This window comes from Harpia harpyja, chromosome 16 (assembly GCF_026419915.1).
Source record: "Harpia harpyja isolate bHarHar1 chromosome 16, bHarHar1 primary haplotype, whole genome shotgun sequence".
Taxonomy (NCBI): Eukaryota; Metazoa; Chordata; class Aves; order Accipitriformes; family Accipitridae; genus Harpia; species Harpia harpyja.
The window spans coordinates 16,119,408-16,145,995 of NC_068955.1; the positions used below are offsets into that span (position 1 = coordinate 16,119,408).

The 26,588-nt window shown below is 37.5% G+C and overlaps 1 protein-coding gene across 4 annotated transcripts in view; it reads left to right on the top strand.

The window, feature by feature from the left end:
• KCNQ1 (potassium voltage-gated channel subfamily Q member 1) overlaps window positions 1-26,588 on the top strand; it is a 421,808-nt gene that overhangs the window by 146,794 nt on the left and 248,426 nt on the right. For 3 of the 4 annotated variants that reach the window (XM_052810583.1, XM_052810581.1, XM_052810584.1), the window contains 8 exons: window positions 491-631; window positions 10,865-10,975; window positions 13,466-13,561; window positions 16,879-17,001; window positions 18,007-18,148; window positions 19,472-19,498; window positions 21,867-21,932; window positions 25,244-25,364. In XM_052810583.1, coding sequence (XP_052666543.1) covers window positions 491-631; window positions 10,865-10,975; window positions 13,466-13,561; window positions 16,879-17,001; window positions 18,007-18,148; window positions 19,472-19,498; window positions 21,867-21,932; window positions 25,244-25,364 — 827 coding nt within the window. The remainder of the gene's footprint in view (window positions 1-490; window positions 632-10,864; window positions 10,976-13,465; window positions 13,562-16,878; window positions 17,002-18,006; window positions 18,149-19,471; window positions 19,499-21,866; window positions 21,933-25,243; window positions 25,365-26,588) is intronic. The other variant, XM_052810582.1, reaches the window with a different exon arrangement.

Genomic DNA, 26,588 nt, shown 5'->3' on the forward strand with positions numbered 1-26,588 from the left:
TTGTTCTGCCTTGTTCGAGGGACAAGAAGTTCCTAAAAGATTAAAAATATTCACCTCCACTTTGGCAAACTTTTGGCTTGTAGTTGGACTTAACCACAGAAAATGAGACTTCTTAAAAGTAGTCTGAGTATTTCTAAAAACATGTATCTAGATTCCAAAATTGTTTTGAATGTGGCACTGTCTGAAAAAATTATCCAACTACTTTTTGGTGACCAAAAGATTAATGAGTCACGCTTGCAAGCGAGGAGGTTGTTTTGACCCTGTGTTTGAAATGTGCACGCTGGACCAAGTCATCAGCTATGGTGCAAATTCTTTCACCATTAAGCTCAGTGGATTTTTGTTAATTTCCACAGCCAACAGTCAGTGTCAATGTTTATTAATTGCTAAAATTCCATTCTTCTATTCCAATCATATTTTAAAAAACATCAGTGATAGGTAATTTAAGTGTCTCAATAATATTATAATGCCATTATTTTGCTTCTCTTTGCAGGAACTGATAACTACACTCTACATTGGATTTCTGGGCCTGATTTTTTCCTCTTATTTTGTGTACCTGGCTGAAAAAGATGCTGTAAATGATTCTGGAGAAACAGAGTTTGGCAGCTATGCAGATGCCCTGTGGTGGGGAGTAGTAAGTATAGCAATTTCACATGTACTAAAAGTAGTTAACACCTTCAAATGTGGAGTAAAGTTCAAGCAAGCATGGAGTTAGAACAGCTTTGAAATGGCCTCTTATTTCTTCAATGCACTTTCTGTTTTTGTAATTCTATGAAACTAAGAAAATACTATAGATGATCAGTAGTTTTATTTGGTGGTCATAGTTTTATGTGATCTGAAGTGATCAAATTATGTATACGAGATGTAGAAACATCTATTCTTCTTCCCTTCTGTGATTACTTCTTGCTACTTTTCTCATGGTAGGGTTCAACCTTCTAAGGTGCTAAGAGTCTTGCTAAATCAGGGCTAGTGCTTTGGGGGTTTTTTGGGTGTGTGGTTGGGGGGAGGGGGTATCTTGTTGTTGTTGTTGTGTTTTAAGCAGATATCTGTGGTTTGCTATTTGGCCTGGGACAGTAACTCCCTGTTTATTCAGAATGGACTGATTCCAGAACAAGGAGCATCTGAGATACTTAAGAAATCCAGGCACAGGACTGTTTTAAAGTGATTATATTGCTTTGGAACCCACTTAGTATCCTTATGTGGCATTCATCTGTGCTGTGTCAACATACCATCTTGCTCAGACATTTCTGAGGTTTCTCTAAGGTGCTGCCACACTTTGGTGTAGATGAATCTTTAGTTCTGCTAATAAAGTTCTGCTTTCTTGCTGTTGCTAGTGACAGTTGTCTCTATTTTTGTTTATTATATGCACTAGTTTGGCAGCTCTATTCTGGGATTGTATTTTAGTAAACACTTCAATTTTCTTGCTTCTGCTAGTAACAATTCCCTCTTTCTTTTCTCACATGATATGCCAATATTAGGTTGGCTGCTCTGTTCTGGGATTTCCCATCTGTAATTTTTTCCCTTTCCTTTTCCTATAACAGTTTAAAGAAAGGTACTTTTTGAAAGCTGTTTTTCCTTATCATTAGTATTCAAGCAATGACTTGATTTTATCTGCTTTAACTGTATGTAGCTTAATAAAACAAACTGTCATCATTAAATGCTACAGATCTTTAAAATGCATAGGCATCACTGATGATTCCATACTTGCATTTTCAAAATGTGCTGATCTTCTAGAGTCTTGTCTTTGCTGTTTTAAATCAAAAGGCATTGTTTCTTTTTTTTTTTTTTTTGTTAAAAATGAGACTGCTAGGAAGTCTTATGTACAAGAGCGATAGGACTAACAACTCCATTTCACTAATAAAACATATATTTTTTAAGAAATATTTTTAATAAACCTTTGCGTGTATGTGCTTATATAGTCTTCTCTCTACAAACAGTACTACTTGTTCTTTCAGGAAGGAAGGATCTATTTATGAGCAAGTCTATTGCAGGTCTCCTGGTGCTGAAATGCATATGTAGCCTTTTTTTAATACAACAGGTTTTGTTTAGGTTGCTACTAAGATCTGCTGCAGAAGTCCTTCCTCTTGCTGTCTGCCATGGTTAAATACAGCCTCTCTTAGGATCAGAAAGCTTGCTGTGTAGCACAAGGAAGTGGCTTTCCAGCAAGCAGCTTTTTCAATGCTTTCATGTCATCACGGTGTTTTTATTTTCCAGTATAGCAGTCAGATGACTCGGTAATTAACAGTGGCAGATGTAGCTGCATTTAAAAACACATGCTGTCATTGGCTTTGGCATTAAAAATTGAGTACATGACAGACCAGACTGGCTTACTGAAAATACAGTAAAGCCTTCCACAGAAGCAATACGATCTGTCAGGATATTGAAATATTCTCCTTTCAGGGAATTATTGCTCAGTTAATAAGCATGCCAGTTATTTTGTCTTTCTAATTACAAGAAACTTCTTTAATCAATAAGTTTAATTATGGTAATATTCTTTCTCTGTTATAACTTCTATTATGTTGCAGCATGCCACTTGAAGTGTGAGACTGCATTCAATGAACCCATAATGTAATTTCTTTAATATTAAAAAAGGAATTTATTGTCCTTGTTCTGCTCTAAATGCAGATGCTACACTTCTGCTAACTGCTAAAAGGATCTAGCAAAACAAACTGAAATGGATTCAGGTCTGTCCATTTCTGGTATTTTGATACTGTAATATTCTTCATGCTTTCTGCTAGGAAAAAGCCGTTTAAAGTTAGGGCAATAAGTGGGGGGTCATTAAGTATCCGGATGCTTCCTAATGAAGGTCTCAAACTTGTACAAAAACCTTCTCAAAGTATTAGGTCTCAAAAGTTTTGGTTATCTTTTAGCCAGAATTTTCAGAATCACTTAAATGCCACAAATTCTGGTCACTGAAAACCTGTCTCAGTCTGTTTTGAACTGGACACGCAGAAGAGGGTAATTCACAGCTCCCGTCTCAAACACTGTCATAGATACGTGATCTGTCTGGCAACATAGCTGATCTCACTGCTCTAAAAGTGCACTTACCTTATATAGTAGAGAATACTTCTAAAAGAAAAATACCTGATAGCGTTTCCACACCCCCTTTCTCGCTCTACAACACCACTTTTTTTGTTATCTTAGCTTATGTCTACACTGCTAAACAAGTTCTTTGGGTAGCGGCAATAGAATATGTAGCATAGCATAAAGTAAACCATATAAAAGACCTGTGTTACTACAACTAAACTGCATCTGGAACTGGGTACTTTTATATTACTGTGCTTTGCTGACTATAGACATACCCATAGGGTGCATAACTTTTAATTAAGTGTTCCTCGTTGTCATTGTTGTTATTTATAAATCTATATTGCGTTTCCATTTCCATATGTAAATTGGCCTCCTGGGCTTTATTTGAATTTCCTTGAGAACTCTGGGCTGTAGCTATTCACCATTCCAGTTTATAGCCTTCTTGAAGAAACCTAAGGTTACCTTGTGGCATAAAAATTTGTCTGTACTATTGCTGGTTTTGAATGCAGCACATGTTATATGAATAATTCTGCCAATGGCTGCATATCTGTATGTTTTTCAAAAGACAAATTTAATATTTGCAAGTAAAATACAAGTAACATGATGCATCTTTCAGCTCCCCAGTGCCCATATTCAAAATTACTCTGCTTATGTTGTCCTTCATGTCCAGACTAACAGTCTTGAAGACCTAGTATAGATTCTGGACAATAAAAACAAGAATTTAAAAAAAAATAAAAATAAGACACTGAAAAAAAAAAAGATGCTAAATGTTCTCACGAAATCTGTCAAAGATGACCACCTTCAGGGAATGTTATTGTCTCACTGTCTCTAGGGTTTTTTGTGTGGATTTGGGGGGCTTTTTTTGTGTTGGGTTTTTGGGTTTTTTTTTGTGGTTTGTTCTTCCACCACCCCCCCCCCCCCCCTTAAGCATTAAATTCAATCATGCCTCAGGCAGACTGAGGGGAGCTCTCCTTTTGATATCCACTGAATGATACACAGTTCCAACCTTCACATCTGAACAAACATCCTTCAGGAAAGCCATTATGTGGATTGTGCTAACAGTCTCTTTGATGATGAACACTGTTTGTCACAAGCAATTATTGAATATAGCCATGCATGGATATTACACTGTGCCCGTTCCTTTGAATTGGTTTGAATTGGATCAAGTAATTGTCTGCAAGTACCAGCTTTAGTTAAGAGTTTCTTGTTCCTTCAATTCATCGATATATGCTTTCTCACCAAGGACCGAATTCAACACAACATTCATGAGTTTGCTTACTTCTGAGCATACATAAAACCATGCTCCTATTTAGTAAAGCCTATCAGTATGTGCTTAATATAAATTGAAAATCAAAATTGTGGGAAAGCTTTGCTGAAAAGTTGCAGGGAAATACACTTGAAACTACATGTGCATAGAACTTTTGTTAAATTAGAACAGATCTGATTTAATTTATAAATAGTTGAATGTAAATATTGAAAAATTGCTACATAAAAGGGATCTTGTGTTATTCAGAACCCTCTTTTCCCTCCTCCTAAATTAAAAAAGCTGTTGAGGACTGTACACTGTCTTCAATGTTAGACAGAAGGCGACACTTCATTTTTATTCTTCTTGTGGTTTGCAAGTCAAGAATACCAACTATAGGCCCATTATATCCTTCCCCCCATCCTTTTTTTTTTTTTTTTTTCTTTTCCCCCTCTAATTTTTGGGATGAAGTGTTTGGGGTTTTTTTGGGGTGGTGGTGGTTATTTTAAGAATTTTTGGAACGGGGGTCAGAAGATGTAAGGGTTAGTATTTTTAAACGTTTTTTACATGCAATCTCTGCATTTTGCAGCTGCCTTCTCATCTCTGAGCTTTAACTCCATGAGCAGTTCCAACTGCATTTTGTTCTCATTTAATGAAGATCTGTGTGGTAGATGTAGAGAAATCTTTTAAAATTCTTACTTACAAAGTACAGATGTAGATATTCTTACATGTAAATAACGCTCTTGGGACTTATTTTCTTAATTCCCAAATCTTTAAACCTCGACCAAAAGATATCAAAGAGCTAGGAAAAAAATTATATCTAGAGGAATGCAGAAATTTTCAACACTTGTTTTCCATTTGATGAAACAAAAGTAAAGTATTTCAAAATATAGATAATTTTCTATTGCAGGATCTAGGAAAAATAATTATAATTAAGGAATTTAGCTTTCATTTAAATTTCAATACTTAGCACAAATTGTGCTCCTGTTGAAGTGGATCTGTAGGAGGCTGAAACTAACTTCACTCTGATTTTCCTCTGTCATATGGCTAGCATTATCCTCATAGGAAGATGTTTTAAAACTTCCCTCCTAAGATATTTGGCTACTTTGTATATGCTCAAACATTCTTTTCCCCTTGTTGTACCTAGATAATGTTTTTTTTCAGTATAGTTACTATATTTTGTGAGGTGTAACATAGTACTAATACTGAATAGAAAATAAATAGCTGCAAAATTTCCACGAACAGTTCAGAAATTGTAGTCAAACTATCTGCATATGTTGATATCTTACCCCAGCACTTCCTTCGATATCACACTGAGATATAGAGGGTACTACTCCAGCTGCCTGCTTTTTCTGACATTTTTTGTACAGAAGTAGTCTGTTGAGCAAGGTTTAGGTAAGAGAAACTCCTCTACTCTAGATTGAGACCTATATGTGCTCGAGCTCAACACTGGTGAGGTCAAGGCCACTGGGCAGAGCTGGCTCTTGACTTTGCCAGCAGTGTGACTGATGGTGGCCAGCAGATCTCCCACCATTTCCCATTCATCTGATCAGTGAGCAGAGAAGGGCTGGCATACTGCAACCTCCCAAAGAAAGTGGGTATCGCTGTACTGTAAAATTTAAACAACTGATGATGGATTAATTATCAGGCTAGGATACAAAGCTGCTGGATCTCCTATGAGTTTTATTGCTTGTGTCCATGTATATGTTTACTACTGAGTTCAGACCTAAAATTGTCTGTTCATTCCAAGTAAAAATGATCATAACAATGATCAAATAACCTTCTCCCTGGGAGGTTTTAAGTCTTTTTGCTGGACTATGTTTTCCTAATTTAGTTACCTTTGTATTTTGGTAGCATGCTTGTAGGGGGAAGAAAAAAAAAAAAAGCTCGGATGAACCACAACACTTTGCCTATACCTTCACTAATAATGAACAATTCTCACTATTTTTATGCAAGTTTATGTCCTGTATCTTGTCATCCTTGAGAACTACTGCCACGGTGATCCAGGGGATTAACAGACTATTTTACAAGAGCAAGTGAAAACAGCTTTTATTTTTGAGGCTGAACACACTGAGAAGGGGATTCAGCGGCCTTTGCAGCATGCTGTACTGCAGGAGTGAGGCAATAGAAAAGGGGAGGTGGACAAACTAAGACTGTGAAACAGTGGAACAGAAAAACAAGGCTGAAATCCCATCTTTCAGAAATGAAGACAGGAGCCTACAAGAATGTCTGGTACCATTAAAAATGTGAGGTTCTGGAATAACGTCCCAACAAGTACAGTGAGGGGAAAGCCAATTAATTTTCAGATGGAGTTGCATTTTCAAGAGATAGTGAACGAGGTGACATAACGTGGCTGACTTGAACTAGCCAGAAACTAGGAATAGCAACCAGAAAATCCCTTCAACCTTTGTATTCTTACTGACTTGGTTAAAGCTGCTGTAGTCCCTTTTTTCATTGCACAGAACAGACTTTGCAAATTTAGGAAGGCTCAGCGCTCCAACTTAGTTTTCATCAGTTGGTTATTTTTTAAGACCCTTCTAGTTTTATCTCTGAGATCTCACAAGTGGAGATGTTTAGTTTGGGCCACCATTTCATTAGGAGGTTTAGAGTGGCCAGTAATTTGGTCAGAACTGATGGATGGCTGAAAATGACACCTTGAGGAGGCATTAAACTAAGATCCAAGAGGAATGGCTAGGCAGCACTGAGGATCTACTATTTGAGAGACATGACACTGAAGTTAATGTATTCTGTTTGTTCTTTTTGCAGTTTGGATGTGTAGTTCCATTTCATTTCATATCCTAAGTTATTAGAAGTATTTCAGTGTCCTTCAGGTGTGATTGTGTCTCAGTTGTGTACTTCAACTGCATTGAGAATGATGGTGTGAGCCTGCAATGATAACTGTGGAAATGCCTTCAAAACTTTAAGAAGAAAAATAATCTAAACATCCCCTTTAAATGTTTGTAATAGTAGTGATAAGGAAGTCCATTCTTCAGCTTTGGATTACAATTTTAATTCCAATGTTTCAAAACATTTGTGTCCTGTAGAACATAGTCTCTTAACTTGTTCATCTGAAGGATGTAACTTGAATCTTCTTGGAGTGTTGCAATGTACGTAGAGGTGATTGGCAGCAGAAAGTGGAATTTCTGTTGTGTGAATCGGTTCTTATCGCTAACATCCTTACATGCACAAGGGAGAAAAATTTTGTCATTTGGAAAAGAATCCAAAATATCAGAAGATCACTGGGGGGTTTTTTAGCTTTATATAGATTGCATACTTCACAGTAAAATAAAAGCATGACTGTCTAATCTGTTTGCACTTGTGCTGCATAGATTTCAGCAACTTGGAAAGATTCTACTTTATATTCAACTTGTATGAATGCAGCTGACTGAATAAGATGTCAAGCCGTAAAAAGGCTTCTAATGTGTTCATTACACTTAGGCACACAGGAGAGCGTTCAAACCATTTTGCAATTTACTAGACCTCAGTTGCAAAGAAATTAGGGAACCAGTTGATGTTTCTGGTATATCACTGGATGCTGTTCTTGTATTACTTGATTTAATCAAGATGGGTATTGCGAGTGGGTCAGAAAATTGTGAGTGGTACTTGGTATGCAAAACAATACCTAGTGCAATTGCTTTTGAAGTTGCAGTGCTGCAAATTTAGAAACAAAGTTGTTAAGGTATTTTCTAGAAGGTGACTTTCCCTTATTTGCTTTAACGCTTGGCTTTTTTAATCTTTTAGTTTGTGTTTGCTCCCTCAGTCCTGTGATGTCTGCCTTTTTAATACTTATGAATCATGCGTTCTTGTATTTTGTAGCTGTTTATCCAAATTTTTGCAAGGTGCACAGAAAGAATTTCATCAACAGAGCCTTGTTACTCACCTGATTAGTTTGCTGTGCTCACTTTAGCCTGATAGCCTTGAATAAAATCCCTTCCCTATTCAGTGCTGACTATTTCTTCTTGCTGTGTGGATTTTTGCTTCAGACTATTGATGCATATTTAATAGGAACAAGATTAGTCTTAATACCAAAGCCTGTGGTGATGTACATCAGAACAAAGTTCTGAAATAGTCAATGGATGAATATGATTTTGTTCCTAATTAAAACAATTAGTTTTACATGCTGCTTTTCAATGAAATTTTAATGTGTGAGCTCTTGTATCAATTTTATTTCATTATGCCAACATATTTACTATGCTAGAGTAGAAGTTGAGTCAGTATTTCCATTATAAAATCCTATTTTACAACTGTAAAATTAGTATTGTACTCTTTAGGGGGTTATAATCTGGCTGTAAAATTTCATTTAGGGCAGAAACTTGGCACATAAGGTTTCAACAGCATATATCTTGGGGAAAAAAGAAAATGTAATTTTGGAATACAATGCGTTTGTAGATGGATTAGAGTTATAAGGGCAGAGAAAAATGTTAACTCAAACACACACTTTGATTTGCAACCCAATTTCCAAAATTAAAAAAGAAAAAAAAATCCTAAACAAACAGCACAGAAAATACTTTTCTTGTGTCAGTGATGCTTCATATGGACCAATTCAGAAGGGATGGGCAGGGGGGTTGTGGGAAAGGGGTGACAAATACTTCTTAGTTGTGTATGAATTTTTCTTCAGTTATACTTCAGTCAGCTCAAAAGTACCTATTTCTTTTCACATTTCTAGTTAATGTATCTATTTCAACATGATATTAAGGTTGTAACAGAATAGTTGATAAAAATTTTCAATGACAATTTGTAAATCTTTTCAAAAACTGAAGCATAACCCACTATCTTCTCTCACAATCTTTTATGGAAGAAGGCATTGGAGGCCATCACTATTCCCATAATTATATTTCCTTTTTTATACTATATATTTTGAACAGGAAATTGTAATTAGAATTTAGGATTTTTTTTATTTTTTTTAAACTGACCCTCTTATGCAGGTAAGGAGATAATGTTATCCCTTCAGTTGCTCATCAGGCCCTGAATCGAGGTGGTGTTTCAACAACAATTTCAGGAATACAGGCAAAGGTACTTGGGTACTTAATTCACCTAGCTGATTCTTAAAATACTTTTGTAGGGTATGAAACAGTTTTGGAAATAAGCCACATTTTAAAAACTTGTATTAAAAATTAAATGCTAATACTTGACTGTTTTGAGTATCAGCAACTTGCACTAAACTTTTAACATCAACATGTCAAGCAGCTAGAACTCTCCCTTTGTCATGTCTTTGACAGACACATAATGACATTGCTTAGAAGGTGGGCAGTTTGGGTATGGATGGCTTGCTTTGTGTGTTTCTGAGGTACAGCTCAGGTCAGAACTTACATCCACAGGATTTCCCTCTGGTGTCTCATCTTTTAGTAGGAATGGACAATTATTGAAGTGGCCAATAGCCACACTTTTCCTGAAGCTCCTATCATGACCTTTTATTTCCCCAAATCCAGGTTCTCCATCCCTTCACCCCCTTAACAAACATCTTGCCTCTGTAAATCTGCCCTCCCCTTCTCTCCTTCCCTAGAGATGCTGCCCTGGGTATTGCCTGCATTTCTGTAATCGCTGGGTAGTATGCATTACAGCAGACAGGTGAACTAGGAGCAAATGCAGGACAAGGTAGGGATGGCCTGTGTATATTACTGTCTGGGACTAACATCCTCTGTGTCCTGGACAGCTGAAGCCCATACCGTCAGAAGAAAATCTGAACAGCCAGCAATTGAGGTGTGCTTCAACTGCTTGAGAGCTTCATGTGGTTTCACATGCTCTGATTTGGTTAGCCTTCTTCAAAGTCACAGATAAAAATCTCTCTTAATTTCCAAATTCAGAAATAGCTTGTGACATAGGTGAAATTAAATTGCTCTCAGGTGCCAAATGTATCCTTCTGCTTCAAACAAATCCATTCTTTCCTTGAGCTCATGCAAATAATGACTTATTAAGCCTTGTTATGCTACATCAGTGTGGTGGTAATCTTTACTTCAGTGTTTTGAAACCCAGACTCAACAGATGTTTCCTGCATGCGTGCATTAAATTATCTGTTCTTGCTCTTGATGTATTATACGAATTAGTGATTCGTTAGACTATGTTTTCAGGATCTTTACTGCATGGAAAATTTTCAGCTTCTCTTGCTATTTATACTAATATTATTCTCTAGAATACTTCATGTCTGACCCCAGTCATAGTCCATGGTTACAGTATATGTATGTTCTTTCTATGCAACAGCCCTCTCTCAGCAAACATCTCCTGCCCATAAAGAAAATGAGCAATTCAGAACTGTTGGCAGCTTACCCGTAAGGAAAGTGTGGCAGGCAACCCATATCCCAGTAACTTCATATGCTGTAAAGTTGCCTCAGCCATGAAGACTTAATGGTTTTACTTTACAAGATTTTAAGCGTGTATTTTATTGTCATTCAATTTCCTGTACCTTTTTCCATCTATTACAGATGGGGAAGCAAACCTGGAGAGGAGAGTTACCTTCATTAATGTCACACAGACTGTCATTGGGAGAGTTAGGAATGCAACCAGTGTTTCTTTAAAATAAATAAAAACGGAAGAAAGAACAACAACCCATAACTACCACATTGATACTTGCTGTAATGTGCTATGTATTTCTCTTTACAGGTGACTGTTACAACTATTGGCTATGGGGATAAAGTGCCTCAGACCTGGATAGGAAAGACGATTGCATCTTGTTTTTCAGTATTTGCAATTTCATTTTTTGCACTACCTGCGGTAGGTTATCTTGTGCTTTTGCTGGCAATTTGGTGTTGACTCATTAGTCATCAGGAAAATTTTGTTATTAATTCTTTAACCTTTCATTTAACCTGATATTATGAAAGCTTTGTATTAAACTTCTACATTGTAGTTAAAATATATATAGCTTGTAGTAGCAAAAGAGCTTCTAGAAGTACCTAAAAAAATTGCATATGCAGTGTTTATTGTATGCAACACTAGATTTAGTATGTATTTGAGAAAAAGGTATTTAATTCAAAGTACTTATTCTGCCCATCTCAGAAGGGTAAAGGAAATTATTTCTCATGCTAATTACTTCTGGACTCAGTGACTTAGTGATGTTTTGGCTTTTTAAGGCATTCACTCCTATTTTACTCAACTGATTAGGTCCAGGGCGAACTGTAGAGTTCTCATACACATCTTTCTTCTAGCAAAGCTGCTGAAAAGGTGTCACTGGCAGAGAGACAACAATAAGCAGCCAGGGACACTGATGCAGCTCTTTGCCAAATTAGCGTCTGTCCATGGCCAAAGTCCCATTTCCAAAAGTGATGTAGGGCTGAGCTTTTAAAGGTGTTACAGCACTTTGTTTGCACTGAAAATGGGTTCCCAGGTACTTTCTGACAAGAAACTTGAGTACCAAGGGTAAAGTCAAAATCAGCGAAACCTGGACTGTGGTTTGAAAACCCAAAATGTTTAGTGCTAATGGTAGTTAAGGGTATTTTTTTCACAAATTTAGCTTTACTCCTGAATTGTGCTGTTAAAACGTTTGTGCAACCTGAAATGTGCTGTTAAGATGTTTATTTTTCAGCAAGTTTTTCAGTTCAGTGACATGAACAGTTGTGTTAGCAGATGCTAGTGTAGTTGTGGCAGGGAAGTGGTGGGGATAAGTACAGGATGGATGAGAAGAATACTTTTATTCCAGTACCATCACAAAAATTCTTCACGATGTGAAACAGTAGCTATTAAAACTCCAGTGGCTTTTTAAAATTTGTTGCTTACTTTAAAGGTATGCAATCTTTTGCAGAGGAGGGTAATTAAGTGTAGATTTTTAGACTCTCCAGCATCAGTTTGCCTTTAAAGCATATTCTTCCCCCCCTCCTCATTCTAATCTCTTTCACATTTATTCCTTGTTTAGAAGAGAGATCTGGTAAATTAAATGATTTGTAAGAAAAATACCAAAAGCTACTATTTTGACTGAAGAGTTGTGGGTTGTTTTTTTTTCCCCTCAGACTTGAATGCCAGCAAAGTTGTTTTATAAATAATTGTGTAGCAGCCCCACCTTCACAGCAATGCTTTTAGGTTTACCTATCAGATTTCCCTAGTCGTTTGTAGAAGTAAAACACCACCACGCACCCCTTTATCTGTGTGATTTTATTACTAAATTAAGTTGTTCTTGTAAGTTGGCCCATGGGGGAAATTTAGGGTTTGAAGCTCTAGCAGTAAATAGTTGATAGGTAGTAACTACTGCACGCTGCCTTGTTGCTGTTTTAAATAAGGGGAACTGGCTGAGATCACAGTCAAAAGTAATTGTGGCTAAACACAACTTATATGGGTTCTGGATCTAGCAACAATCCTTCATTTCCCAAATAAGTGATGTTTGAGCATCATTAACTCTTTGATCTTTGCTAAACAAACATAATAGGAAGGGCCTTTCCTGTTCCTTTCAAAACACTTGATGATTAATACTGTTCTTAGAGGTTGAGCCAAGATCACTGGCTGCTCTGACACCTTGACTACCATATGAAGAAAATGAATTACACTTTTTTGAGTAGGTGTAGTCATGTAAGCTGATTTATAGAAGATGTCATTTCATGCGTGTTACTAAAACCTCTGTTAAATATGTCTATAGCTATGGAAATGACTGCATAAATGACTCCCTCTATACTTAATTTTGGACTTCATTATTATACTACGTTTGGAGGCCATTCTGGGTTGTATGCCATCCTGTGCCATTAGTCCATATCCTTTGTCCTGAGAGTGGATTAGATGGCCTTGTGTTGAACCTGCTGAAATCCTGACCACTATTCCTTTTCCTCTTCTTTGTCCTCCCCTCCCAGCATGCGTTAACATATGGAAATAGAAATTACCATACTACAGTTAAAAGGCCTTTCTTGTGACCTGAATCATGCCATGCCAAAGCTTTATTTCTCATAAAAATGAAGTTAAGCACATCAGGTTAATATTTCTCCCTGCACAAGCTTTTATGAGGCTTTTAGAGGGTATGAAATATCATTTCTGCTCGCTCTTTAGTGTTTGAGTCCAGCTGACTTAAATAGGCTTTGGATCAGGTCATGATAGCATTCATAGTTTGTTTCAACAAGTAATACTGAGTCTAAAAACTTAACAGTATTAAGTCATTTCCTCTAAATAATTAGTTGGGTTTTATGATGCTGAATAGAAGTTTATTAATACAACATAATTTGGCAAGCTTATGTGTGGGTTTTTTCCCCCTTAAAAAAAATTAGATCTGTGTTTTCTTTCTTCCCACAGGGAATTCTTGGTTCAGGCTTTGCCCTAAAGGTACAACAGAAACAACGACAGAAGCATTTCAACCGTCAAATTCCAGCTGCTGCCTCTCTCATACAGGTACCGAGTTCCTGTATTTTGCATACTATAATTTCTTTCCATTTACAGTTTTTTTCAAAACTGTTGGCAGTATTTTCATGCCTGATTCCCATTAAAAATTTTATAGGAGTTACAGATGCACGTCTTTCAAACTGTTTTGGAAATCCCACCTTTAATGTAAGTTAATAAGCAGAAAAGTTCCCTCCCAAATCAGTGCAAACTGTTTAATTCAGCTGGTTAAAATCAAAACTGAAGGCTATCATGTAGTTATTGAACAATAATTGAACAATTTACCTGGGGAAAATATTATGAAATACTATGCTTGCAGTAGAGAAAAACAGAGAGGAGGCTTCATGTAAAATTGTACCTTTAAAAGATACATTGTTGCTTGTAAAGACAAATGTCAGATATGCTTCATTTTTGTTGGGACAAATAAATTCTTAAAAATCTCAAATTTAGGAGAATTAAGTCAGAATGTTAAATAGGAACATCTTGTCTGAATTTTTCAGCTCCAGGATAGGTGGCTGGGAACCACTGGGATTCTGCAAAATCAGTTTTTTCACGTAGGATAACATACAGGCAGAAAAATTTTGATCCACTCTGTTAAAAATACAGTTGCAGTTCATCATCAGTAAAGTCAATGAGATTTTATCCTTTACTTCAGTGGAGCCAGCATTTCACCCTGCAGAAGTATTAATATTGTTTCATTCTAGCTTTTTCCAGCTTTTCTTCCCTCACTCAGTATCTGCATGTAGCTTTAGAAGCATAGGGATCAAAATTAAAAGAAATCTAGATGTACACCTAAGCTGTATCATTTTTGTGTTTTCATATGACTTATTTCTCTAGCTTCATGAGTGAATGTGGATTTCCAGGTCAGGCTCTTTATGGAAACAGTAGCTAACTGTAAAGTTTATGCTTGAAACTAAACAGTCCCAGAGTTAATGTGAAAAAGGTTTAAATTTAGGGCTCTGGTTATAGCCAGAGATTAGCCAAAAATCTTTAGACTCAGTGTGTTTTGTTTGGATTGCATGGTTAGAAAAAGGTACGGTTTTGCAAAGAATGTGGAAAACATGTGACAAGTGGTGTTCCTCAGGGGTTGGTATTGGGACCAGCCCTGTTTAACATCTTTGGCGACATGGACAGTGGGATTGATTGCACCCTCAGCAAGTTTGCTGACAGCACCAAGCTGTGTGCTGCGGTCAATACGCTGGAGGGAAGGGATGCCATCCAGAGGGACCTTGACAGGCTTGAGGAGCGGGCCTGTGTGAACCTCATGAAGTTCAACAAGGCCAAGTGCAAGGTCCTGCATGTGGGTCAGGGCAACCCCAAGCACAAATACAGGCTGGGTGATCAGTGGATTGAGAGCAGCCCTGAGGAGGAGGACTTGGGGGTGTTGGTTGATGAGAAGCTCAGCATGACCCGGCAATGTGCATTTGCAGCCCAGAAAGCCAACCGTATCCTGGGCTGCATCAAGAGAAGCGTGACCAGCAGGTCGAGGGAGGTGATTCTCCCCCTCTACTCCGCTCTCATGAGACCCCACCTGCAGTACTGCCTTCAGCTCTGGGGCCCCCAACATAAGGAGGTCATGGACCTGTTGGATAGAGTCCAGAGGAGGGCCAGGAAGATGATCAGGGGGCTGGAGCACCTCTCCTACATAGACAGGCTGAGAGAGTTGGGGTTGTTCAGCCTGGAGAAGAGAAGGCTCCAGGGAGACCTTATAGCAGCCTTCCAGTACCTAAAGGGGGGCCTACAGGAAAGATGGGGAGGGACTCTTTATCAAGGAGTGTAGTGATAGGATGAGGGGTAATGGTTTTAAACTGAAAGAGGGTAGATGTAGATTAGATATTAGGAAAAAAATTCTTTACCGAGAGGGTGATGAGGCACTGGGACAGGTTATCCAGAGAGGTTGTGGATGCCCCATCCCTGGCAGTGTTCAAGGCCAGGCTGGATGGGGCTTTGAGCAACCTGGTTTTGTGGAAGGTGTCCCTGCCCATGGCAGGGGGCTTGGAACTAGATGATCTTTAAGGTCCCTTCCAACCCAAACCATTCTATGATTCTGTGAATGGATTTTTAGTGTTCCCACTGACTCTTTTGGGAAATCAACCCCAAATTATTGGGAAGCCTGAGATTGCATGTCGAGAATGTTATACTTGGCTCTGTCTGAAATGTTAAGGAGGAATGGAGGATAGACAATGAATTGCCGACTACCTGTTCTTAATAGTGGTAATTATGATTTACTAATAGTCTTGGACTTCTAAAGGCCCAATTTAATAAATGCTCTACAAATAATTTACAAAAAGTTTATTCTTAAACCAAGAATTTTATGAAATAAATACAAGATGGCAACAGCTGAAATGAGTGATACTTTTCCCCTGTATTCCTTCTTATCTTCTAGCGGCCAGTTGTTTCTTCCAGTACCCTATTAACCGTGGCGGGAATTACATGGTGATTGTCTGATCCTTTACTTTTCAACTGCTGTCTGTTTTCCTTTGTCATTCTGCCTTGCTTTATTTCTTCCATTTAATGTTTTCTGGCCTTTCCCACTTCAGATTTTGTGTATGTGTATGTGTGTCCTTTTTTCATGTAGTCTGTAAGTGAGGATTTGCCTTTTTAATGTGGAGACTAATTATTAATCAACTTTGATGATATATTTACACAAATAAGTGAGAATGCAGTAGTGATTTGTCTCTGACTGGTCTTGTTTCCTAGGCCTGGTTTTCCTCCTTTTTGTCTTGGAACATAGTACTTTAATCACTGGTGGTTGGCAGGAGGGAGGACTGGTTTTGGCTTTTGGCTCCTGGTTAACCGTTGGTGGTGTTCCCTCATGCTCTCAGTCTTATTTCTTTGTATGAATATAGCCCTACTGACCATATCACGATTGGTTGGTTGGTTTTTTTTTTTTTCTGATAGTACTCTTGTGAGGCAGGGAAGAACGATTTTTTTTTTTTTTTTTTTTCTTTTCCGAGTAGGAGCTTGAAACACAGGAAGCAATGGGCAAAATGCTCAGAGAGGGAAACTGGGGCAGAGCAAGAAATTTAAACCCAATCTTTTGAGTCCAGTCTAGAATTCTCTCTTACTATTTGTTTGTTGCTAATGCAAAGAAAAGTTGCACTTGAAAAGACTGATCTCCCTTTCTGGTTTGCCCAGTTCAAACTATGTGGTTTCTGTTTACTAAATACGGATTCTAAACCATGCTGAGTTTATGTTTCCAGTAGGGAAATTCAAGAATGCTATTAAATAAAGAATGACTAACATGCTACTTGGAAGTTACTTTTTAGTACAGATAGCTACAAATCCGATTGCTTCAATTGTTCTGTTACTTAAAACGTTTGTTCTAGACTGCATGGAGATGCTATGCAGCAGAAAACCCAGACTCTTCTACATGGAAAATATACATTCGAAAACCTGCCAGAAATTATCATTTGCTGTCACCCAGTCCAAAACCGAAGAAATCAGTGATGGTACCAGTAACTAACATTTCCTATTATAGTAATTTAAATTTTTTAAATTAGATTGAATTTGTTTACTCTCTAGAGGCTATTTGTTGTGTTTGTTTTACAGATTATTACTTGGTTTCAAAGTATTTATTTTCATTTCAGTTTTGAGATTTTCAGTATACAAATGTTTTAAACGGTAACTTAATTTGCTTCAGTTCCCAATCTTAACTTTTTTAATGGATCTATGGGTTTGGAAAAGAGCAACAATGACTTAACTCAGGCACATCAGTCAGTAACTTACTGTTGTTGTTTGCAAAACTATAAGCAAAGGAAAAAAAAAGAAAATTACTATTTCCAAAACAGTAACTTTTAATTGGTTTTTTTAAAAAAAACCAACAAAACTACTGCTTTTCTTAGCTATGATTTCATGGCTTTCTAAGCTTCTATGGTGAAGACATCTTGTGCCTACATATAGTAGTATTTTCATATCAACTGACTCCACAAGTTAAGAATTTTTTTTATTTTAAAAACAGCAACAAAACCCCTTTGTCAGAATGTTTAGATTATGTAATACTTCATCCTCTCTATTGTAAGAGTATTACACATGACTCCCAAGCTGGAAGGAGAGGATGTTGTGCAAAAGCTTCCCTAGTATCCCAGGTTCATCTGAGTTCAGTAGCAATATATCCATTTGCTTTTTGCTGAGGGTATGATGTATTGCATCCATAAAATGGTAAAGATATTCTAGAATAGTTTGATTTATATAAACTGTCACAGAGCTAGCAGATGTTTTTACTGCAGGCAAGGGATTTGCTAATGACAATGTGCAGAATCCTAGTGATTAGCCAGTTTTGGCAGGATGGGGGTCAATCTTACTTAGAAATGCACTGTGTAGCATCATGAAAACATAATTGATTAGGCACTCTTTTGACTGGTTATAGCTCATTGGGGACTGCATTATTATTGAAGATACTACTGAAAATATAACTAAATGTGACTTTGAGTAATTTAATGTATGTGTATTTTTAGGTTAAAAAGAAGAAATTTAAGTTAGACAAGGACAATGGGCCTTCTTCTCCAGATAGAATGTTAACTGTTCCACACATCACTTACGACCACGTGACGGAGGACAGAAAACCTGATTTCAGTTTTGAAGCTTATGAAAATTCTGGTAAGAAATTCCATTATAAAATGGCAGTAGCTGTAATGGCTTCTATTAGTGATTTACACACAGGTCCTCTGAAATATCTGTAGGAGAGAGGATGAGGACAGAACAAGCTCTTGTCATTCTAAAGCAAGAATACTTTGCTTTTTGACTTTCTTTGCTGGCTTGTCTGGATGAGATTCAACCATTTCTTTAATGAGGATGCTTCACTGCAGACAAACTGAGATTATTTGTCATTTCTGCCTGCCAGAAGAGCTACTGTCTCTGAGGCTGGTGCATACATTCCCCAATTCTGCAATTGATTGAAACTACAGGGATTAGCTGTCAGCTTTTCCACGTGAAATTTACCCAAGATGTGTTACTATTGTGCTTGTACTTCAACCAAAAAGGATTGACACATCTTGGCTGCACTGATCATAGTCTGCTATATGAAACTGTCATGTGCTCCTTCCTGTCATCTGCTCAGTGGAGTAGGCTGTGAATGAAATTTTGAAAGCAGAAGTACTTAAGATAAATGTAGATCCATCTGTATTAACTGTCACTGTACAAAATGGTAAAGTATGAGGAAAAAGAAGAAAGGACTCTGCTAGTCACCTTATAATTAATAGCTTAGTTATAGTTGCTTTAGCTGTAATGAACTTCCAAAATAACTCTGAATTTACAGTCTGGCATTTTTACCAATGTACTTTTATTAGAAGCTTTTAATGTGTATTGCTCAAATTTTGGCAGCAAGAATGAGGTTTAATTTTTAAGGTGTGTTTTATTGATTATGGATACCTTAAGTACTTATGTTTTTTCTCCTCATAAATTTGGCTGAGCTGATTAAATTTAATGATCTTTAAAATAAGATAGAAATGTGGGCTGGCACCAGGCAGAGTTCAATTCAAGCAGAAAGTGTCACCTTCCATGTACTTTTTTGATATGCTTCTGTCTTGTCTTGTTCTGTAACATGCATGCTTTTCCACTCTTTCTTGGCCTCTATTAAGGAATGATTGAGAATTGCATCTGGTTGTAGAAATGACATAGCTGTTAAAAGGCGGACAAGTACTAAGTTTAGTCTGTGTCTCAGTCTTTGACTACAGATACCTTTCTTCAAAACAATCCAATGAATGAACTGTACAAATGCTTAGATTTGTAAAGTCCCACCTTTTATCATTAAGTTTCTAAGCTGATTAAAGGACAATGTGATTTGCAGGCAGCCTACTACTGCCACTTCAAAAATCAGCTCTATAGCTTTCAATAAAAGGATTTTCTCTAATTTCTTCTGACACTTATCTTTTTTCTTTTTTATCTGTGTTCTGCTCTCTCTAAACTGTTACAAGTATACAGGACAAACAGGAATGTTAAAATTGCTTGGTAAGTTGAGGAAAATAATTCTATCTATGGCATGCCAGCTTATGACCATGTAGTGTTTGCAGTGCTTTTCATGTGTGTCTAGTGCCGTATAGTTTCTAAGAAATCTTTTGCAGCCAAGGAGCTCAAAACAGACAAAAATGTACATTCTCACACTTGTAATCACAATTGCACCAACAGTTTCTTTACGAAGAGAAAAGTGAGCACTCATTTGTTTAAGTAGATGATCTCTGGTTTTTTTTTTATTATTGAGAAAAATTGCTCGTGTATATATAACCAATAGAAAAAGATAATGTACATATAAATAAGGTATGATTCATCCAGTAGTTAAGTTATCTGAGCATATAGCTGAGAATTAATTTCTAAACAAATAGATTGGGATGGAAGAAAAACTTCCAGATTTGACCTCCAATATTGTGCATTCTGAGGTACACACATCTGTTCCTGTAAAAATGCTGTGTAGATATTTGTGAACAGATGGGGACCCATAAATTAAATAATTTATTTTACTGTTTGTCTGGATTCTGTGATCACTTAAGCAGCCATGTAGTCCTGTGATGTCTCTAATGTGCTTGCTTAGGCACTTTCTTAACAATTGAGTGTTCCCCAAAGAGTCTAGGATTAGAGCTAGGTCTGGGCAAAAAACCTCTGTGATTTAGTGAGAGTGCTGTAAGCCACCTGCAAGTTGTCTGCTCTGCAGCCACTAAAGAAAATAGAGGCTTTTTTTCAGTTATTGAGTGCAAGGATGCTCAGGCTTGGATTAAATTGTCTGAAAATACAAGGTTCAGTTTCTCCTCTGAACCCACGTGGAGCACAGGTGCAATTAAGGTGGTAAAAAAGCAGAAAACAAACTGAATCTCCTTGACTCCCCCTGACCAATCCTTGATTTGCCCATTTTCCAGTTTCCACTTTTCTCCTGTATTCCAAGCGGTGCATCTCTGTTGGGGGTGAGCATGGTAGAACAAGCTCAGAAAAGCAGCAAGAGCCATGAAGTCACCTGTTTCACATGAACAAGAAATTCCTTCATCTTGGGGAAATATCAGAGGAGCTTTGCCAGCCACCATAGGTTCAGTTTCTATTTCCTAGCCAGGCAGCGTGAGCTCGGTGAACTTGAGAGGTCACCTAACACTGTTCTCACACTGACTCAAAGAAATAAAGAGGAGAGAGTGTTTTTTTACTTGCCGTGAATAAGATTACCTACACAGAAAACTGAAGCTGCCAAGTCAAAAGCTCAGAAACAAGAAATTAGGAAGTACAAGACTAATGGATGCTCATTCAGCTTTGATTTCATCCTCAGAAAGCCTCTAGTCACATATCCATATGCTGCTTTCTCATATTCAGTAAATTTTGGTTCTGTCTTTGGGCTGCCCAATTATATTCAAGTCTTCACACTCCTGGATCCCCCATCTGGCTTCCCTGCCAGTACACTTGTGCAACCAGAGATTTCCACCTCCTTTTCTCTCCTCCTCCTTTCTCCTGGCATCATCAGTTCAGCAAAGACCCAAGAGCTGTGGCTGGAGCATGCGTAGCACTGACAGAACGCTTGCAAAATGAGGCTTTTTTTCAGATTTTTTAACACCAATAACTTTATATTTTAAGAGTTTTTCTCTTTGCATGAAAGTAAGGCAACAAGTCTGAAAAACACCACTCTGTCCCACAGGTACTTCTTAATGAAATAGTTATTAAAAGGATAACACTATTAAAAAGAACTAAACATAGCATAAATGTTATGTTTTGCTGAGTCTCTCTCTCGTCATTGACTCCTCTTGCTTGCCTGAAAATTTTCCCCAAGAAATTCAGCTTGAGGCAGACACTTGGCTTAAATGGTTGAAGTGGGCAGCTTCAAATGCTTTTTATGGGTTGTGTCAGGCAGCTTCAAACATGGGTGGCAGTACTGGTCTGTCCACCTGACAGCATGGAAATCTGACCGGGAGCTAGCTACACTGTGAACAGTATGAACCAGAGCAAGAGGGGTCTGACCCGTATGAGGTTGTACACTTTGGAAGGGGAAACACTTGAGGAAACCCTAAAGTCAGGAAGGAAGGGGCAATCACATAGATCACTTTCCTCAAAATGGGACTGGCACATAGGGAGGAATATCTTGCAGCAGGTGACACTGTCATGAAGAATGGGTTCGAAGGGACAACGATGCCTCCCCTAGCGGTGATTTAATATTCTGCTAACATGTAATGCACACTTCAAGAGTTTCATACAAAGTCTTTTCCACAGTATTTTTTCTTTTGTTTTTAAAGATGTCATGTACAACATACTATATTTTAGGTATGCCTTCATCTCCTCAGCTGCCTATCTGGAGCTTTTTTCTCCCCCCCCCATCTCTCCTTATTTTATGTGCATCTTTACTCTGACTCAGATTGTCAGCGCTCCTGGCCATCCTTTTCTGCAGACCAGCAGTCTTCCAGTGCTCCTTCCTCTCCAGGTAAAGCTCATAATATTTCATTGCTCCGTCACCTTTGTTAACTACTAAATCTTTGCAATGCTCTGTCTGGAGTTGCCTGCTGTGGCATAGAAAATTATAGTGCTGGTTTTTAAAGAAAGCGTAGGCATCTCAGTAGAATTTTGAGTTTGGAAAGTTGTTCAGGTTGTAAATTGCAAGTGGTTAAATGAAAAAAGGAATTTTTTTGCAGAACAGACTTATTTTCTAAATGCATTAATTAAAACTCAGATTTTCCATGAAAAGTGTTTTAAGTTTTTTGTCTGTGCTTGCAACAGAGGAACTGCAAAATATTTTCTGTCTTACTAGCCAAATACCCCACCACCAGAAAAGCATCTGCATACATGTCATACTGTATATAAAATTGTTGTGTTGGTTATATAGAAAACCTATCAGTAATTTCTCGTTATTGTGTTTATAATCCTCGATTGAAAGTTCATAGAATCATAGAATGGTTTGGGTTGGAAGGGACCTTGAAAAGTCATTTAGTCCAACCCCCCTGCAATGAGCAAGGACATCTTCAACTTGATCAGGTTGCTCAGAGCCCCGTCCACCCTGACCTGGAATGTTTCCAGAAAGTTCAGAGTTTCTGTTTTAAAGCAGGGGCTCTCGTATTGTGGGGAGTGTATTTTCTGCCATTTCAAAGTAGTACTTGGCTCAGCATTATCAGTTGGATAGTCATGGCTGTTACCATAGTTGCTGCTGCTACCCATCAAAAATAGAGAAAATAAAGCTTGGGGACCCCTGAATTATAGTAAATATCCCTTGCTACACCTGTTGCCTGTTTCTTTTCACTCATTATTATCCATTGAAAATGAGTTTCTAAAGCTTCCTTTTTTTCCTTTAGCTTACTTATTTAGAAATTTAGTGTCTTTTTTTAACGTACTTTTTTTTAACACTCCTTTGTGAGAAAGGCTCCTCCAAAGTCAAATGACTATGAATTTATTTTTATAAATAAAAAAAAGTGCTGAGGCAGCATATGCTCCCTGGTGCTCTACTTGAGCCTTGTTTCAAGGCACTTTGTGGCAGGGAAGCTCTCATTAAGGCCATGTTCTTTTCTTGGTCCCTTCTCTCTCTGTGCAAGCAGGTTGCATGGTAGTGTTTTGGAGTGGTTCCTCCTTCATGTTGGAAGCAGCAACATACATTTAAGAATGAGAGCATAAAGAGCAGAGAGCTGCATCGGTCACCAGAACAGACTGATCTTGGTTATGATCTACTTAGAAAATTTTAAAATAAAAAGAGGGAGGGAGATACCATGTTTGCCTCGTATTAAGCAGCTCTTCATCTCTGTGTTCTCAGATAACGGCACTTTCAAAGAGGCTGAGGTACAGTCTTGACTTCTTGTTCCTTTTTCATTGTGCCACTCCTTCTCTCCCCTCCCATGAAACTAAAAACCAGTAACTGTGAATGATCCAAGAATAGCAATTTCTGCAAATACACTTGTTTACTGTGTGTATTGTGTCTCTCATAAGCACAGTTTGGTGAGTGTTCAGCAAACACTCTAGATGGTTTTAGGTTCAGCAGTTTTGTCACTTGTCATCAGGAAAACTAAAAAGGCTGTGAGTCCTTCTTTCCTAGAAACTGGGAAAGTTTCATTTGTATCATGTAGAAATGAAAGTAGTGAAAATTAATTTAGCGAAAGCCAAAAGGAATCTGTTTTAAAGACATTTTGCTGCATCTCTGAATCTGGAATTATTTTGCTTGTTTTACAGCCACTATCTTGGATGATGGCTACAGCAAAGTGATTAAATAATATGACAATAAAACCAAAAATAGGAAAATAGGAAGCTAACATTAGCTAAAACTTACTGTAGAATTTTCACTTTTAAGTGCTGCAAGTGGCTCCTGCTTTTAATAATTTTATCTCCTAGCATTTGTCTGTCTTTTTTTTTTTACTGATTTCAGAGGTCTTCCTCTCCTATTACAATTTCTGGAGAGCGGTCTTTCCCATTGTAATTTTGAATGGCCATGTGCCTGATGATATAATAACATTTTCTTTTCTGATTATTTGTAAAAGTTCAAATCCATTTCTGCCATATGAAGTGATCTACTTACTTGAGTAAAATGGTTGCATTTTTTAAAAAAATTGTTTCCTGATATCCCCACTTCCATTCTCATTAAATTCAGCCACATTTAAGTTAGCTATTTCTGCTGTATTCCTTTAGCTTTCATGTTGCATTTTGGCAGGGCATTATTTACTGTTATATTAGAAAGTATTTTATTTAATACAGTAGGGACTTCATAAATTACAACATTATAATTATTTCATTGAATGATCTAGCCAGTTACACAGATAAAGATTTCTATGGAGGTGTCAGAATCTACCTGTGATTTCTACAGAATTTTACTGGTGGTTTTTATTCTCTATAAAATTAATTTACAATCATGTATAAATACAATAGTGGTTTTATTTATACGCAAATTTTGTGGCTTCTCTACCAAATGTTAGGACCATGCTGGAGAAAGCACTTAAGGTTCTTAATGTTAGAGTGTGGCAGAATTTAGGAGCCTGAGTTTAAAAATGAAATGTGTAATGCTCTGCCTAATTTCTTGGGTGCATGAAAGTTGGTATACAAGTAACTTTGCCACTGAAAACTTTCAATATCTGAAGTTTTGTGAAATGGCCTTCTCACTAAGGACTTCATCTTGGATGAACTGAACATCTTGCCACCTGCCTCGTGCCTGGGCTCAAAGATGAGGCATCCTTGTGCCTAGGTGTGAGAGGGATTGGGAGCCAGTAGGCTGGCTCAGACAGCGCGTGGCAGGAGATGACTGCTCACCGTGAAAATGCCTAGGCTCCTTTGTTGATCTAGGCCTGGTTTCTTGATCTTAGTCACAGTAATTACACCCCAGAAGCTGGTATTATAAACTAAAACATGAAGTAGAGATGATATAAAAAGAAATTGATCTTGTCATTGCATTGCACTCATGCACTGTTGTTGTAGAGCGGTTGTCCATGGTACGGCTGAGTATTGTACAATAAGTTTTATAATGCATGAAGCTGCCTGTGATATAGATACCCTACATTCTAGTGTATAAGGCATATGAACAAAAAAAAAAGGAAAAAAAACCCCTAGCTTTAAGTCTTCAGCAGAAGTTGAAATTCTTGGGGTAGAAGAAGAGTTAAAGTTTTACTTTTCATGAACTCTGTGGTATATGCAATTTTTTAATAGTATCTTCTGTTTTCAATATTCTGTTAAAATGTACAGTATTTCAGAGATCCAAATGAGTGGTAGACCTTTCTTGAAAAAGCCGAATGCTATTGTTTTAACTGTTATCTGCGTGTTTCCTCACAGTGAAAAAAAGCCCAACGTTTTTAGATGTGAACACAGGACCCTTCATCAGGACCAACAGCTTTGCCGATGAGCTTGACCTGGAGGGTGAGACACTGTTGACCCCAATAACTCACATCTCACAGTAAGTCAAGGCTATTGAATTGTGCATTAGTTGACTTAGACAAGAGAAGCCAATTCAGGTGGGAGGAGCTGAAGTATGGAGCTGATAGGGCTATCTCAGATATTTGCGTCAAACTCTTTTTACCTTGAAGCTGGTGTATACTGTTCTGAGTGCCAGTAAATCTTCATGTTGACCTAAAGAAAAGTTCACTTGGCTGTGACACAAGGCTTTAGTTTTTAGCTAATGTCTTGGGGCAGCTGGTGGTTGATAGCCTCAAGATTTTCACATGGAGACAATGTGTGGGAGTACTTGCCTGTTGAGAATTATATTACTCACTCCACCATTTTCCAGTGGAATAGCTGTAAAGTGCAAATTTTAAAATATTATTTATATGAAATACCAGCCTTTCCATTTCAGCAGCACCTTCTCTAACAGTCAAATGATGATCTGCATTGGAAGGAAATACCTGTTTTGATCTTTATTACTGCTTTGTGGTACATAAAAATGATCTGAAATAGGCCTGTATTTTTTATTTTGTTGGGTTTTGTCCTTTTAAAAGAAGATTTTCCACATGTCTTTTATACTAAAATGTTATCTCCAGGTTATCAGAGTATTCTAAAAAACTGAGAATTGTAAAAGATTTTTATTCAAATGCCTTTAAAAAAAAAAATCTTCTGTCATTGTTTAATTCAAACTCCTGACAAATGCTTATTATTTACCATAGCAGATGTGTGACAGTATGTCCTCTAGCAGAGGAATGAGACAATTTTTCCCCCTCCTATTCCTAGAAATCTGAGGATTTCTGCAGTGAAACCACAGATGAAAATTCTTGGCATACTTGTATTTCTGAGGTACAAAACATGCAGAAATGCCTGCTGCCAATTTTCAGGCCTTCTTCCTATACACTATAAATAGCAGAGAAGCACAAATGTACTTTTTATAGCCACTTTAGAAGGGCATTTTTTTTAAAAAAGTGGGTTTGGGGGGAGTCTTCCCTGCCCCCAAACAAAAGGACTTGCGTTTTCAGCTGAATCACCTAAATGTACATATATTTGTAGGCAGAGGATTTAGGAGACTTGTATTCTGGAAGATTTCTTAGTGGTACAAGCAGGAGGAGGAAGTCATAAATTTCCTCAAGCCTTAGACAAGAACAACGGAGCAGCACAACCAGATCTAGAAGTTTCCTTTGCATAGCTTTTTTTAAACTTTAATTTACCACAACACTGCAAGCCTTCTTTAAGAGAA